Source organism: Erpetoichthys calabaricus, chromosome 18 (genome assembly GCF_900747795.2).
Source record: "Erpetoichthys calabaricus chromosome 18, fErpCal1.3, whole genome shotgun sequence".
Classification (NCBI taxonomy): Eukaryota; Metazoa; Chordata; class Cladistia; order Polypteriformes; family Polypteridae; genus Erpetoichthys; species Erpetoichthys calabaricus.
The window spans coordinates 3,693,157-3,710,499 of record NC_041411.2 but is presented as its reverse complement, the minus strand read 5'-3'; the positions used below and the strand labels follow the sequence as shown (position 1 = coordinate 3,710,499).

At 41.2% G+C, this 17,343-nt stretch overlaps 1 protein-coding gene across 1 annotated transcript in view; it reads right to left on the bottom strand.

The window, feature by feature from the left end:
- Positions 1 to 2,346: 2,346 nt before the first annotated feature.
- sec14l8 (SEC14-like lipid binding 8) overlaps positions 2,347 to 17,343 on the bottom strand; it is a 58,011-nt gene continuing 43,014 nt past the window's right edge. Inside the window, exons 10-12 of the mRNA XM_051921553.1 lie at positions 10,210 to 10,349; positions 7,551 to 7,720; positions 2,347 to 4,976 (exon numbers count right to left, since the gene is read on the bottom strand). Coding sequence (XP_051777513.1) covers positions 4,843 to 4,976; positions 7,551 to 7,720; positions 10,210 to 10,349 — 444 coding nt within the window. The 3' untranslated portion in view covers positions 2,347 to 4,842. The remainder of the gene's footprint in view (positions 4,977 to 7,550; positions 7,721 to 10,209; positions 10,350 to 17,343) is intronic.

Sequence of the window (17,343 nt, the reverse complement as noted above, 5' to 3'; positions counted from 1 at the left end):
TATCTTAATTTTTCTCTATACATCATTTTAATTTTCGATTTAAATAGGTTAACATATTCAGATATGTTGGAGGGCGGCAAATTGAAGCCCCGCCCCGACCCGAGCGGCACAAACTCGAGCTACACCATTGCATACGTGGAAAGCATTTCCAGGAAAAGATTTCGACGTCTTCCATCTGTTCGTTGGCTTCATTCGGCTGCAATGTAAGCTGACATTAAACAGAGTTAAGTTATTAATCACTATTTTCTTGGTGATTGGTGCCACGCACATACATTTCCGATGTTCATAGCTGGACCCCATCTAGTAAGTAATAGGTCCATCGTAGCGTTCCACTGTAACTTGACTCTTTCTCGACGGCCAACATTCCAAACCATACACTGTTATGGGGCGCACAACCATCTTATACATCTTTGTCTTGACGTATCTGCGCATCTTCTCATCACACGGTACACCGGTGACCTGGCACCATGGGTTGTGTCAGCGTCTTGTGAAAGTGTTATTACATGCACACAATGACCACTCTTTGCCATCAAATCCTGTAACTCTTTCAAAGTGGCCATTGGCCTCTCAGTAGCCTCTCTTACCAGTTTCCTCCTTGCTCTTCCATCCAGTTTGGAGGGTCCTAGTCGTACCAAACACTTCTTTATGAGGGACTTTACTGGGCTCCTTGGGATTGATAAAGCCTTTGAGATGTTTTGGTCTCCATCTCCTGCCTTATGTCCGTCCACAACTTTATCCTGAGATCTTTTGAAAGTGGCCTGCCACCCACAGTCAGTTGTGTGCTGTCAGTGGCACTGCCAAGGAAGGGAATGAATGGTCCAGGAACAGCTTCACTAATCACACTCATTACAACTGAGCACAGCCAGTAACCGCAATGGAAATGGGGGGCACTGACACCTGATGGAGTTTAGGGGGGGGGGGTCCTTTATTAATCTCAGTAGATCTTGTTTTTTTATTTATTTTTTTAATTCTTCTGTAGCTGTGAGATCTTTCACTTGGATGTTAGAGATTGCATTGAGTGAGTAAAGCTGGAACAAATATTGGATTGTGTGTTTTCATTTAAGGCTGTAAACCAAAAAAAAAGGGAATATTTCGAGGGGGGGGGGATTCTTTTCTATACCCCCTGTAACTGAATTAAACAATCTGCAAATTTTGATTCCATGCTTCCTCCATACGCACGGGTATCAAATGCTGCATTCCATACTAAATGGTTCAATTTGTCAGTATACGCAGAAAATATTCAGACCCTTCACTTTCTTTCCCCCCACACTTTATGTCACAGCCTTTTGCTAAAATTGTTTCAAGGAATCTTCTCCCTCATCTAACAATGCAGAATAAAACAGATTTTAGAATTTTTTGCAGCCATGCGACGGGTGACACCTCAGCACCACACTAGTTCAGATGGAATGGAACCAGTGGGAGGTTTTTTATGGTGTGTGAGGAACAGCCCGGACACAGACAGGTAGACATGATTTTAAAGCACCACAACACGTTTATTTACAAGTGCCCACACACCCCAGTGCCGCAGCACCAATCACCTGGTGCCCAAACTCCAGGCCCTTCACACAATGCCTCTTCTCCTTCTTCCCGACTCCCTCCACTCCTCTCCTGTCCTCTGATCTCCGTCCTCTTCCACCCGACTCCAGCCATCGAATGGAGGGAGGTGGCCCCTTTTATACACACCCGGTTGTGCTCCAGGTGCCTCCCAGTGAGCTTCCGCCGGCACTCCCCAGTGTGGCAGAAGTACTGTCTGCGCACCCAGAACCACTCCAGGTGTCCCTGGTCTTCTTTCCCCCAGCACTTCTGGGTGTGGCGGAAGTGCTGAGGGCCAGGGCTCCTCAGGCATTGGGGCGCCCCCTGGCGGTGACCATGGACCCCTATAGGGTTGAGGTTCCAAGCTCGGTTCCTGTGGTTCCCAAAGCCACCAGGGCGGTTGCCCCCTCGTGGTCTGGACGAAGAGTAAGCCCTCCTCTGGTCCTTCTGGGCGTCCCGGGCTGGGTACCGCCGGCTTGGGAGTGCCAATTCTGCCACCAACTGCAGGTTGGAGGGCCTACATGCAGGAATGGGTGCAGATTAGCGTCATACCCAGGACCAACCTGAACACAACTCGTAACAATTCACTTTTTGCAGCCAGGGTATAATATATGGGTGGCTGCCCCAATCCTTTTTGATGTACCTGTGTCGTCGTTATCCCAGGCGCTATATACAGTTAAAGTCAACCTTTGGTGTAAAACCCCGTTTGTCTCTCTTTTGTAATGCCAGGTGGTGACTGGAAAAGGAGTGAAGTTCAGGCACACAGCAAGCGCTTCGTATCTAAAGGTGAACAAAAGCAACCTGGACAAGCCGTTCAGAAAATTCCTGATGTTTTTATTATACCAGGTAAATCAAGAATCACAAATATCATTGATTAAGCTCTAGGACAATGTATTATCAAATACATTTTACAGTAGGAAAATAATGCACTGGAATGGTAACCTACAGTAATCCCACAATGCACAATTAGAGACACGCCATTAAAGAGCAAGATGTCCTGCTGAGACGGCTACCCAAAGTCATCAAATATGTTGTCACCAGACGTCATGTCGCAAAGCCTACAATTCACAATAGCTGGCATGTACAAGAACAGGCTGCAGTAATCATTGCAGGAATCCTTCGTTGACTTTACAATGTGGACGTACACCGTGATGGCACTGCCGCTCGGTTCAGTGGACACGCTGGTAAGAGACAAGCGTCTCCTGAACACCCGTCAGTTTCTTAGCATTACTGTTCCATGACACATATTTAATCGGCTGGACCCAAGTCTAGATCAGGTGCCAGTCTACTCAAAAGTTGGAGAAAACCCATACGTATGTAAACTGTATTTCTATGTGTATCAATTCTGTATTAATAATTAGTATAATCTACGCTTTGTCTTTTCACTGAGAAGTGTTCACGCCGGTCTGCGCCTGCACTCAGTGAAGAGCGCCATACAAAAGAATAACTTGCATTGTTGTGTATAAACTCCACACGGGCTAGGAGATGAACCCAGGTCTGTGAGGCCATCCATTTTCCAGGGTGCCTTTCCATTTTAAGCCTTTCCAAAGCCAGACATAAAATCCCCAGTCAGTCCGTGCAGGGCGTAGTCACCTATTTGCTCGCTCGCTCGCTCAATGTAAACCAATTTATTGCGGCCACTTAATCCAATTTGGAGATCTTTTAAGATGTGGAAAGAAACCAGAAGAGCCTCGTGCACGCAGAAGGAGAAGGTGCAACGTAAGCAGCATCCACACGAGTCCCCTATGTGGATCACCCCAGAGTGGTAAAACCGAACTTGAGTCTTTGTTGAATGGCCCAGCTCTTGGGGGCTTCTCATCACAGGAAGTGATTTGGTGCTGAGATACATCTAGAAGAGAGAGATAGAGAGACTGCTGCCATTTCTTTTAGGCTAGCAGGTCATAAGGGCACAATATTCTTACTTCACCTGGTGAGGCCTGCTACTGGAAGTTTCCCAAGCCTGTAAACGATCCATCCGTACATCTTCTGTACACACTTACACAGCTGGAGCCTATCCCAGCAGGCATTGGGCACAAGGTAGGAGCGATCCCTGGACACAGCACCATCTCATCACAAGGTAATCACACACACACACACACGTCCGGGGGCTAATTTACCATTGGCGGTCTCTCTCTCTCTCTCTAACCTAACCTTAACCTTTAAGCAAAAGAAGATTAAGACGTGACATGATTAGAGCATGGGAATGTATTATTATTATTATTAAAGTGTTAAAAGTTATGAAGGGAAGTTTTAGAAGGGAATAAGCGACCAAGTAGCGTGGTAGACAGTAAGACTTTAGGGACTTTCAAAACTCGAGTTGATGTTTTTGTGGAAGACATAAGTGGAGAGGACTGGCGAGCTTTGTTGGGCTGAATGGCCTGTTCTCGTCCAGAGTGTTCTAATGTTCTAACCAGCACGTCTTTGGACTGTGGAAGAGAAGCAGAGCACCCAGAGGAAAACCCACATGAACATGGGGAGAACATGCCACTCCCCTGTAAATGATACTTAGTGGATATTGTTTGAATTAACCTTCATAAATGTAATTTATGGTTACGAGAGACTGAAGCAGCACTGGGTGTAAGGCAGGAATCAGTTGTGGATAAGGTGGACAGTCACGCACATACCCACAGTCACTCATGCCAGGCCAGTAATATGACACTAACATCTTCAGGTGGGAGATGAAAACTTATACAAATATGGAGAGAAGGTGCAAGCTCCACACAGACAGAGCCCAGGACAGGAACCTGAATGCAGAGCGTGTTGTTTCTTTGGACCCTATAGTTGTGACAAGATGATGGGTTTCATTCTCTTCTAACAGGGGGGTTTGTACAGGTAGATTCAGGTTTCTAGTCTGCGATTTATTTTCTTGACTGCCATGGCACTTTACTATTACGAGACTAAGAGTTTCCATCAGCATTATCATCCTAATGCCAGCGTCTTCTATTTGGATTGACCAGAAAAACTGGGTATGGTGTCTGCAGGTGAGGGGTGTCATTGCAGATTACCAAAAATGGAAAATGAAATCCCTGAGGCTCTTTTCTATTCCCATCCCTCCATTATCCATATTTGATTTTTCCAGCTCAAAGCTCATTCACTCTGGCCTAGATTTTATGACAGTATCGTTTATGCCAGGCAAGACCTGATCAAACACATTATGATCATCTTTTCAGAACAGGTTCTGTGGCTTCAAAACGGGGAATGCAATCCCAACCCTCCTCATTAACCGATTATCCGTACACCCACACTGGTAACCACAGAAAGTCCGGAATCCTGTAGCAGCATAATGGTTTGGAGTAGTCCGTCTGGTCCTTACTGGCAGTTGGCCGCTGCCCCCGTCTCCTGTGCCTGCGTCTCAGCCCCTCGGTCAGGCAGCAGCACCTCCACATTGAAGCTGACCTTCTTAGAGTGGAACAGACTGTAGGTGTTGTCAAACCGGAGCACATCTGCACAAGAGAAATAAAGCCGGAATGAGACTCTAGAGCAGGGGTCTCCAACTCCAGGCCTGGAGAGCTACTGTGGCTGCAGGTTTTCATTCTAACCCTTAATTTGTGACCAGATTTTGCTGCTAATTAACTCTTTGCCTTAATTTTAATTGATGCACAACTAAAGTCTCAGGGCCCTTAATTACAGTCATATGAAAAAGTTTGGGACCCCCTCTCAGCCTGCATAATAATTGACTGTCCTTTCAACAACAAAGATAACAGTGGTATGTCTTTCATTTCCTAGGAACATCTGAGTACTGCGGTGTTTTCCGAATTTTCAGTGAAGCAGTATTAAGTTGTATGAAATTAAATCAAATGTGAAAAACTGGCTGTGCACAAATGTGGGTCCCCTTGTCATTGTGCTGATTTGAATGCCTGTCACTGCCCAATGCTGATTGGTTGGATGAGCTCGTTAAGCCTTGAACTTCATAGACAGGTGTGTCCAATCATGAGATATAAACGTATTTAAGGTCGTCAATTACAAGTTGTGCTTCCTTCCCTTTGACTCTCCTCTGAAGCGTGACAGCATGGGATCCTCAAAGCAACTCTCCAAAGATCTGAAAACAAAGATTGTTCAGTCTCCTGGTTTAGGGGAAGGCTACAAAAAGCCATCTCAGAGGTTTAAACTGTCAGTTTCAACTGTAAGGAATGGAATCAGGAAATGGAAGGCCACAGGCACAGTTGCTGTTAAACCAGCAGGTCTGGCAGGCCAAGAAAAATACAGGAGTGGCATATGAGCAGGATTGTGAGAATGGTGACAGACAACCCACAGATCACCTCCAAAGACCTGCAAGAACATCTGGCTGCAGATGGTGTATCTGTACATCGTTCTACAATTCAGCGCAATTTGCACAAAGAACATCAGTATGGCAGGGTGATGAGAAAGAAGCCACAAATAGAGTCGCTTGTATGCCAATGCTCATTTAGACAAGTGAGATTAATTTTGGAACAAAGTGCTTTGGACTGATGAGACAAAATTGAGTTATTTGGTCAGAACAAAAAGTGCTTCGCATGGCGCATTCCAAGAACAACACCTGCTACCTACTGTCAAATTTGTTGGAGGTCCCATCATGCTGTGGGGCTGTGTGGCTAGTTCAGGGACTGGGGCCCTTGTTAAAGTTGAGGGTCAGATGCATTCAACCCAATATCAAGAAATTCTTCAGGATAACGTTCAAGCGTCAGTCACAAAGTTGAAGTTACGCAGGAGTCGAATATTCCAACAAGACAATGACTCAAAACACAGTTGGAAATCTACAAAGGCGTTCATGCAGAGAGAGAAGTACAATGTTCTGGAATGGCCGTCACAGTCCCCTGACTTGAATATCATCGAAAATCTGTGGGATGATTTGAAGCAGGCTGTCCATCAAATTGAACTGAACTGGAGAGATTTTGTATGAAGAATGGTGAACAATACCTCCATCCAGAATCAGACACTCATCAGAGGCTATAGGAGGACAGCGTCTAGAGGACAAAAGGAGGCTCAACTAAGTATTGGTGTCATATCTCTGTTGGTGTGCCCACATTTATGCACCTGTCTAATTTTGTTATGATGCATATTGCATATTTTCTGTTAATCCAATAAACTTAATGTCACTGCTGAATCCTACTGTTACCATAAGGCATGTCAGATATTAAAGGAAGTTGCTACTTCCAAAGCTCAGCCAATGAGAAACAAAAATCCAAAGAATTGAGAGGAGTTCCCAAACTTTTTCATATGACTGTATTTCTCATTAGTCAGTCAGTCAGTCATTCACCAACCCGCTATATCCGAACACAGGGTCACGGGGGTCTGCTGGAGCCAATCCCAGCCAGCACAAGGCAGGAACAAATCCCTGGGCAGGGCGCCAGCCCACCGCAGGGCACACACAACCACACACCAAGCACACACTAGGGACAATTTAGAATCGCCAATACACGTAACCTGCATGTCTTTGGACTGTGGGAGGAAACCCACGCAGGCACGGCGAGAACATGCCAACTCCACACAAGGGGTACCCGGGAAGCTACCACTGTGCCACTGCGCTGCCTTAAGTTAGGAAATGTTACTTTGTAATGCAAGGGTAAAAGGGGAAACCTTCTCTCCAGCTGGCTTTGGTGCTCATATTTATATAAGCAAAAGTGGGAAGAATTTAGCTGTAGTAGCAGCCAACCATAAGTGACCATAAATGTAGTTGCTGGTTGCATCTGTGACAGGTTAGTGACTGTATAAGCATACGAGGGATATACTGTACTGAGGATTTGGGACACTCTGTTTAGGTCGACATTCTGAAAGTGAGAATGGGGTCACCCTAGGTTTTTAAAACGGTTGAACTGATCATCACATGATGGGAATCAGCATGGCAATCCGCAGCCTTGGAAAAAAAAAAAAAAACAAACAAAATGGCATGGGGGCAAAAATATTAATAGAAAATAATACAAATGGTAATTCCAAATTGGGGAAAACCTGATACAAATAACATAACGTTCATCATAGACATGTTATCCAAGTGCCATTCCCTTGCCCTTTTTTTTTTTTGCTGAGAGTGGCATACTCACAGACGCCAGGTTCCTGACAGGTGAAGGAATCGTCTTCGGGCACGAGGTGGGCGTTATAGCGCTGATTTGGGACCACCTCAACCATGTCACCCACCCTCTGCCGCTCTTCACTTTTTGTCTTCATAAAAATGCCAAAGCCAATGTCTGCCCCTTCACTGCAAAACTGCCACCTGAAAACAAAGCAGAGCAGTCAAGGAGAGCTCGTGATCTGAGAGAGCTGGCACACATTCGGAAGCAACGCAGAGGGAGCCAAGGAGCCCAATGTAATCGGGAAGGACATGGTTGGTTTTTAAAAGTAGCCTGCTTTAAAATAATCTTCAGGGTTTGGCTGTCTTCAATAAAATTTCCACTTTGCAGTTTATGTTCGAGTGTATAAGTCAAAACAAATTAAGAAAAGACACCGTGGCCTGAGAAATGGAAGTGAAGGAAAGGAGTGAGAGACAAAAGAGTACTCTGACTGTAAAAGGTCAAACCCGGTTGACTGAGTCAACAATCTTGGTCAAAACACAAAAGCAAAAGTACCAGCAACCTACAGATCTTACGTCTAACCAAACTGCTAGCCAATAGGAAGTCATTTGTTAAGAAAATATCCATAAACTTGGATGTCAAGCTTATAGTGCTGCCAGCTTCCATACTGGTCATGCAATTATGTCACTCGTCATGATGCTGGATGTCATGTGGTGGCAATAGATGCCATTGTTTCTGTCTTTCACTATTGTTACGATTAAGTTAGATTAGCTGATAGTTGTTGCAATTGTGTCTTTGTCTTTAGTGGTTTTCATCCTATAGGTTTAAAGGGTCGCTAGCTGGGCTACCCATCTAAAAGACCTCAGTGTTAACGTTTGCACTGCATCATCTATTGAAATGTACTGTGATAAAATGCATTGCATTTGTCATTCCAACAGATGGTGCATCCTAAACATTTCTCTCTATTGTGTTATTCAGCCTTGACCACTCCCCTCTGCACCGCTCGCCCAATCATTACTCTCTCTGTAGCACCCCATGACTGTCAGTGCTGCTAACTCGCCCTTCAACAGTCGGTTACAATGGCCAAGGCAGAAAAGCCAATCGTCTATTTAAGAATGTCAGATTTTTGATTGCGATGGAAAAGGAGCAGCAAGGGCTGATAATGAACGTTGAAAAAAAGAAAATGAACAAAAAACGTCAGTCAGTCAGTCAGTCATTGTCCAACCTGCTATATCCTAACTACAGGGTCACGGGGGTCTGCTGGAGCCAATTCCAGCCAACATAGGCTGCAAGGCAGGAACAAACCCTGGCAGAGCGCCAGCCCACCGCAGGGCACACACACCAAGCACACACACTAGGGACAAGCAGCATATAATAAAAATCAAAAAGGAGAATCGTCCAATAAACGGAAAAGAGAAAAATGTCCCAAACAATATGTAAACAGAAATGCAAAAATGCACCATTTATAGAATGTCAGTTAAAGAGTAAAGTTATTCATAATATTGCTTTTGACGAGGCGTTAATGTAATTTCATTTATTTACTTTTTATTATGTTTTATTATTCATTTGTATTTAAAATAGACAGTTGTAATGAAATACTCAAGTGACTGATTTTCCATCTTTTTCCTGCGCCCCTCAGACTCTTCTAAATAACATCGCTTTAAATACAATGGAGGAGCTCCCTGACACCCTCTGATTGCTTTGTCTCTGGCATTACAAAAGATGGTGCGTAGCAAACATTTTTGGCAATAAAATGAATTGCTTTTGTCATTCCAACAGATGGCACAGCAAAAACATTAACACTGCTTTTCTAAATCCTATACCAAATAGCATGTAACAGGGACCCCTGCATCGCATTTCGCATTCCAGCAGATGCCGCCTCATAAACATTTGTGGTAATGCATTTTATAACTACAAATGTTTAAGATGTGCCATCTGTTGGAATAACAAGTGCAATGCATTTTATTACTACATGCTTTGTAAAGTACATAGTGCTGTGCAAACATTCAAGCTGAGGTCTACTTGGTTTTCATCCCGCCTTGGACAGCTAGCACAGCTATAAGCCTGTAAAATGAAAACTACTGAAAACAGAGACATGCTATATAAATAAAACATTTTATTATTATTTGCAGCAACTATCAGCTAGTTTCTCCAAAAGAAGGCTTACAGACCAGAAGCAAAGCTCAGCAGTCCATTTCACTTCCCATTAAGACTAGCGGATTAAGATGGCCATTCAAAGATCCACTGTCTCTTCTAAAAAAAAAGGCCAGTTTCCATGGGGTTCTATTGGCCTAATCCAAGTTGCCCTTTGACAGTTCATCCATCCATTATCCAACCCGCTATATCACTAACTACAGGGTCACGGGGGTCTGCTGGAGCCAATCTCAGCCAACACAGGGCACAAGGCAGGAAACAAACCCTGGGCAGGGTGCCAGCCCGCCACAGGGCACACACACACACCAAGCACACACTAGGGACAATTTAGAATCGCCAATGCACCTAACCTGCATGCCTTTGGACTGTGGGAGGAAACCCACGCAGACACGGGGAGAACCCTAGCTCCACGCAGGGAGGACCCGGGAAGCGAACCCAGGTCTCCTAAATGTGAAGCAGCAGCACTACCCACTGCGCCACCATGCCGCCCTTGACAGATCATTTGAAGGAGTATCACTTCTCACATAAAATTCCTGACCTCAACACACAACCCGGGAACAGGATCTCATATTCAAGCTTCTGCGACGAGCCTCGGTTGATCGTCAGAGTTTGTTCATACTGTGGCTTGATGGAATCTCGTACGTAGTAGGACTGTGGGACGTCTCCGCCATACTTGATCTACAAAGGAAAAAAAAATACTCAGTCAAAATCTTTCAAATTAGCACTTTGGAAATGTGGATGAAGATTTGAGACTACAGCAGGCAGACACCGATTCAAACAAACAGAAATCTTTTTTATTTCTTTCTTTCTTGGTGAGCAGAGAGTCTGTGCAGAGCCTGTCAGCTTGTCACTGACAGTATCACGTCACAGCCCCGTTCCTCTTTTTCAGCAGGTTTTTATATTCTTTCGGTCACATACACAATTATCGCAAACCTTATCTTACAGTATATTTGCAGCTTCACAAGCAGCCTTTCCTTACTGGTGGAGTAACTTCTTCTTCTCTAACTAAGACAGGGTGAAATTTCCTAAGAGCTGACCCACCCTTCGTTTATTTCTTTTATTTATCTTACGGTTATTTTCTACACCTAGGTTCTAATGCTTAATAACCTTTTAACTTCCCCACATCACATACCTTAACAATCTTAAAGCATTCATATGGTTAACACAAAGAACTCTTATACTTGCAAATATATATATACTAGCAAAATACCCGCGCTTCGCAGCGGAGAAGTAGTGTGTTAAAGAGGTTATGTAAACATATATATACATAAACATATATACTTATATACATATCTACATATACACATATCTACATATATACATATATATATATATATACATATAGACATCCACATATATATACATATATCAACATATATATACACATACATATACACACATACATACATACACACATATATATATATATATATATATAAATATATATACTGTATATACACATACAGACACACACATATATATATATATATATATATATATATATATATATATATATATATATATATATATATATATATATATATATATATATATAGCAAAATACCCACGGTTTGCAGCGGAGAAGTAGTGTGTTAAAGAGGTTATGAAAAAAAAAAAAGGAAACATTTTAAAAATAACGTAACATGATTGTCAATGTAATTGTGTTGTCATTGTTATGAGTGTTGCTGTCTTTTATATATATAATATACACACACACACACACATAAACATATATATACATATAGATATATATATACATATTTACATATACACATATCTACATATACATACGTATATAAACATATACACATCCACATAAACATATATATACATATACAAATTTACATATCTACATATACATATATATATATATATATAGACATACATATATACATACATACATTCACATATATATATATATATATATATATATATATATATATATATATACATATATATATATATATATATATACATATATATATATATATATATATATATATAAACTGTATATATATATATATATATATATATATGTATATAAACTGTATATATATATATATATATATATATATATATATATATATATATATGTATATATATATATATATATATATATATATATATATATATAAACTGTATATATATGTATATATATATATATATATATATATATATATATATATATATATATATATATACTGTATATATATATATATATATATACTGTATATATACATATGTACTTAGTGGCTCCTGTATTTAGGATATAGCAGGTTGGATAAGGACGGATGGACATTTGTATGCATAGCCGTATTTGCCCGTTTTCGTTTTTTTTCTTTCTTCAGTAATATTTCAGCAAACCCGGAGCTTGTCAGTTCAAATCCTGGTACTGACACCACTGTGTGACCCTGAGGAAGTCACTTCACCTGCATGTTGTGCAAAAAACAAAAGTAATGTAACAAATTGTACCTCAGATGTTGTAAGTTGGTGGAATAAAGGCATAAGTCAAATAGATAAATATGTATTATACACATAGGAACTATTCATTTATTTTCAGTTAAGTCATCTGCATCAAACTTTTATAAATGAGGGTTTCTGATTTTTAGATAGTGCAAACTGTTTCTTCTTTATTGACGTTTTCTCTTGGAGAGCTTTTTTCATTTTATTGAAAATGAAAGCAGCAGCTGCCAAAATATGTAGGTTTTTTATGAATTTTTCAACATTGTGTAAAATAAATGTATAAAGTAACATAAGTTTAAATACTGGTTATTGTTTTACACTAAAATATTACTACAGAGATAGAAAAAAAGTAAAATGGATATGTTCTTTTTCTTTAAGGAGATTAAATATTACTGAAGAAAGAAAAAAAAAAATTAAACAGCCAAATGGGGCTATGCATACGAACTTAAAAGGTTTAAATAAAACAGAAATATATATTTTATTTTTACTTGCTTAACTTGTGGAGGGTGTATCCTGTAGCAAAGCCCTAACTTTTTTCGTGAAAGCCCGTTTCAGTCAATAAGTGTTAAAAAAACGTGTAAACATATTGACAATAAGCTAAGTCATCTGCAGCAAAGTTTTATAAATGAGGGTTTCTCCTTTTTAGACAATAAGCTACGCAAACCCAGGAAGACATGGAATCGTTTAAATCAAGTATCATTACATCTTCCTTTCTTAAAGAGAAGTAAGGCAGTACTTATAAGCTTACATATTTATATATAGACATACATATATATATATATCTATATCCGAAGCCGTGCAAGCACACTCTTTTGAGAATGCAACGTATAGTTGTACAGAAGAAAAGCAATCTTGCCTCAAATGAATGGCAACCTTTTGTAGGTCTATGAAGTTAATTTAAACTTTAGGTTTACACGGTGCTTTCTTTCCGAAGTACCTGCACTCATGCATATGTCTGTATGTGTCAGTCGGTCAAATCCACGCGCTTCGCACTGGCGAAGTACCGCTTTTTAATTTTTATTAAGAAGAAAATAAAACGTTTTTAAATTGAGGGAAAATATACTAATAACAGTTTGTTAAGGATCAGTTTTTTTGTGAAGCTGCCTTTACTCGAGTGATCACTTCGAGCTGACTTGGTGGCCAAGTGTAAGCGTTACCTGGAAGTAAGCACCCATACAATCAGATTGTGAATCAGACTACGAATGCCGTGAATGTAATTACACACTCACTGCACTTGCTTACGGTAATCGAACCTCAGACGTCAGCACTAGAGGGGCTTAGCAGCGGTGAAGTATTGGTTTTAAATTTTAATTAAGAACAAAAGAAAACCTCAGAGGTTCGATTCCCGAAAGGGAGTGAAGTGAGTGTCCGGCTACCTACCAGGTAAAGCTTATGGTCGGACAGCAAGTGACGTAACATCAGCCACGGTGCCTTCAGTTGTGAGAAGCAGATCATACAATGATTGAAAATAGTTTTGCATTTACCTTTTTAGTAAAAGGCGAGCTTTTAAGCCTGAGAAATCACCCCGTAAATGCACACGTTTAATTGCACATGTGTTAATATGTATGGTTACACAGTATTAAAAGACAGTGAAGAACGTGATTTACCTTTGTTCCCGCGTTTCATAAAAGGCGAGCTTTTAAGCCTGAGAAATCACCCCGTAAATGCACACGTTTAATTGCACGTGTTAATATGTATGCTTACACAGTATTAAAAGACACTCAAAAATTAACGTCATTTACCATCAGCCACGGTGCCTTCAGTTGTGAGAAGCAGATCATAGAATGATTGAAAATAGTTTTGCATTTACCTTTTTAGTAAAAGGCGAGCTTTTAAGCCTGAGAAATCACCCCGTAAATGCACACGTTTATTTGCACATGTGTTAATATGTATGGTTACACAGTATTAAAAGACAGTGAACAACGTCAGTTACCTTTGTTTCCGCGTTTGATAAAAGGCGAGCTTTTAAGCCTGAAAAATCACCCCGTAAATGCACACGTTTAATTGCACATGTGTTAATATGTATGCTTACACAGTATTAAAAGACAGTCAAAAATTAACGTCATTTACCTTCGTTCCCGCGTTTGACTCGTGCTGTAAATCTCTTCCTTGTTTTTAGGTCACGTGATTACGTAGGAGGCGTGATGACGCGATACGTGACTCCGCCATCTCCATTACAGTATATGGACAAAAAAATATGTTCCAGTTATGACCATTACGCATAGAATTTCGAAATGAAACCTGCCTAACTTTTGTAAGTAAGCTGTAAGGAATGAGCCTGCCAAATTTCAGCCTTCCACCTACACGGGAAGTTGGAGAATTAGTGATGAGTGAGTCAGTCAGTCAGTCAGTCAGTCAGTCAGTCAGTCAGTCAGTCAGTGAGGGCTTTGCCTTTTATTATTATAGATATATATATATACAGTTTCTTAGCATCAGCTGGTTTGCATACCATATTTTCCATCCACCCAAACGCACACAGATAGTACTCATCAAGGTGATTTAGACTTGTTTATCTAAGTACAAAAATATTCGTTGCACTAAGGCGTAGTCACAAAATCATCTTCTCCTCCCTTTGACTAGGTCAAAAGGCCCTTAGCCCAAGACTTATTGTTCAATTACTATTTAAGATATTGATTCAAATTTTTTATCATTCCACAGAAACCAGACATATCAAACACTAGAAGTTAACGCAGAAGGAAACGCACAACCTGAACGTTTGAAATAAAAGGCCTTCACAGCAACTTTCAAGCGGATATTCTGTTTGGCTTTTTAGCCCTTGCAGTCTTAAAGTTGTTGGTCCAGTTAAGACATCACACCACTGTTTTCCTCTTGGGCCAGTTGAGACACTCTTGCAGGTAGTCAGTCTGACAAAGATGTCAGAGGGATGTCTCTCTCATTCTCTTTTATTGTCTTGTGACGTCTCCAAATGGATTCCTTTGTTGAGTGCCTTGGTGGCTGATCGTGAAAGGCCGAAATCGGACAACTGATGATTTCCAATAGTCTTGTTATTTGTCAGTGAAGCTACTGTTAGCTAAATACGATAACAAGGTGACTACAAGGTTTCATGCCCTTAACTCATATCTACTCGCGAGCACACACACTCTGGTTAGTTATTATAAACTTAAAGCTCATCCAATCTATTATTACACTATCGTAGTGCGTTTACATGTGTGTATGTGAGAGGAACCCCCTCACAGCTAGAAACCCAAACCAAGAGGTTCTCCTTTAGCCTCACCGGCCGAGGAGAGTGTTCCGCCATTTCAATTTCTGATGGTGTCAGGGAGGATTCGCACCTGAGTTCCTCAGGGTGTGTGTGGCAGGAGACGTAGTAACTGAGGCCTGTGTGTCGATCACCAGCTAAATCTTAAGACTGAAGCCGAGGGCCTGACTATGAGCGTCTCTGAGGCTGAGCGGTCCTGGCGGTGCCTCCCAGAATGCTAAGGGCACAATCCTATGACTGCAGGATACTAACAACTAATAAGGCTTTATTCATTTTTTCCATTAATGCAACTACTTCAGAAGCTTAGACGTAAACGTGCCCAGCCCTTAGTATTGTCCTTTTTCAGACAGGGGTGCCCTACCTGGGGTACAGCTTTAGCTATATCTACTCTATATACTGTATCTATAATAATAAAAGGCAAAGCCCTCACTGACTGACTGACTGACTCACTGACTCACTCATCACTAATTCTCCAACTTCCCGTGTAGGTGGAAGGCTGAAATTTGGCAGGCTCATTCCTTACAGCTTACTTACAAAAGTTAGGCAGTTTTCATTTCAAAATTATACGCATAATGGTCATAACTGGAACCTCTTTTTTGTCCATATACTGTAATGGTAGGCAGCAAGATGGCCGTAGGAGACTGAGTTGCGTGTCGCGTCATCACGCCTCCCACGTAATCACGTGAACTGACTGTGAACTCAGTACGTAGAAAAGAAGGAGGAGCCCCAAAGAGCACAGAAGAAAACATTCATTACACAATTGACAAGGCAGCGAAACAATAAGAAGCGAGTGAGTGACGCATACAAGCATCTTCATAAGACACGAGGTATAAAAAAGCACGGTGTAAACCGTAAGTCTAAATTAACTTTATAGAACCGCTCCCGCTGCCGTTTGCAATACCATATTCGCGAGATACAAGTTTAATGAGAAGACACGAGGTATAAAAAAGCACGGTGTGAACCGTAACCTTAACTTTATAGAAACGCTCCCGCTGCCGTTTGCAATGCCATATTCGCGAGATACAAGTTTAATGAGAAGACACGAGGTATAAACGAGAGTTTGCATCACTTTGTAACAGAGTTAAAATTGCTGTAGCGAGAAACTTTTAACTGCCGGGTCTTAGCTAACATTAAATAAACCCGTGGACATCGCAACATCACACAAGACAGTGGCTCACGTGAAGTGACTGAACGCAGCAGGAGTGATCTCTTCCATGAATCAAACCTGTTCAAAAAACACATTACACAATTGATAAGGTAGGAAAAGAATATGAAACAAGGCACGGTATAAACCGTAACTTTAAGTTTATAGAAACGCTGCCGTTTGCAATACCATATTCGCCCCTGCGAAGCGCGGTGATTTTGCTATATATATTAAACTATTTCAACCATTGTATGATCTGCTTCTCGCAACTGAAAGAGGGCACCGTGGCAGAAGTTAGCCGACTTGCTCACCAACCACAAGCGTTACCTGGTAGGTAACCACCCATACAATCAGATTGTGAATCAGACTACGAATGCCTGCAATGTAATTACCCCGATCTATATGCTGTCAAATGAACGAACCTCACGCCGTGGCACAACGTTAGGGGCTTCGCCTCTACGTCCGAGGATCGATTCCCGTAAGGGAGTGCAGTGACTGTGTACTCCTGATGAGCCCACAATTACGGCGAAACACGTGTCGCATACTATGCATCTTCAAAGCACGGTGTAAACAGTAAGTTTAAATTGAGTTTATAGAAACGCTCCCGCTGCCGTTTGCAATACCATATTAGATGACTTTGTAACAGAGTTAAAATTGCTGGAGCGATAAATTTTTAACTGCCGGGTCATGTCGCGTGTTCTTGGGTAGGTACACCAAAAAATGTATACATTTATGCATGTAATGGGCAAACAAAAAATGTACTATACCCGAAAGCACTACAGTAGTACTCAATGTATCTTTACTTCTTAAATGTTAATGTTTTACTGTTTAATAATTTATACGCT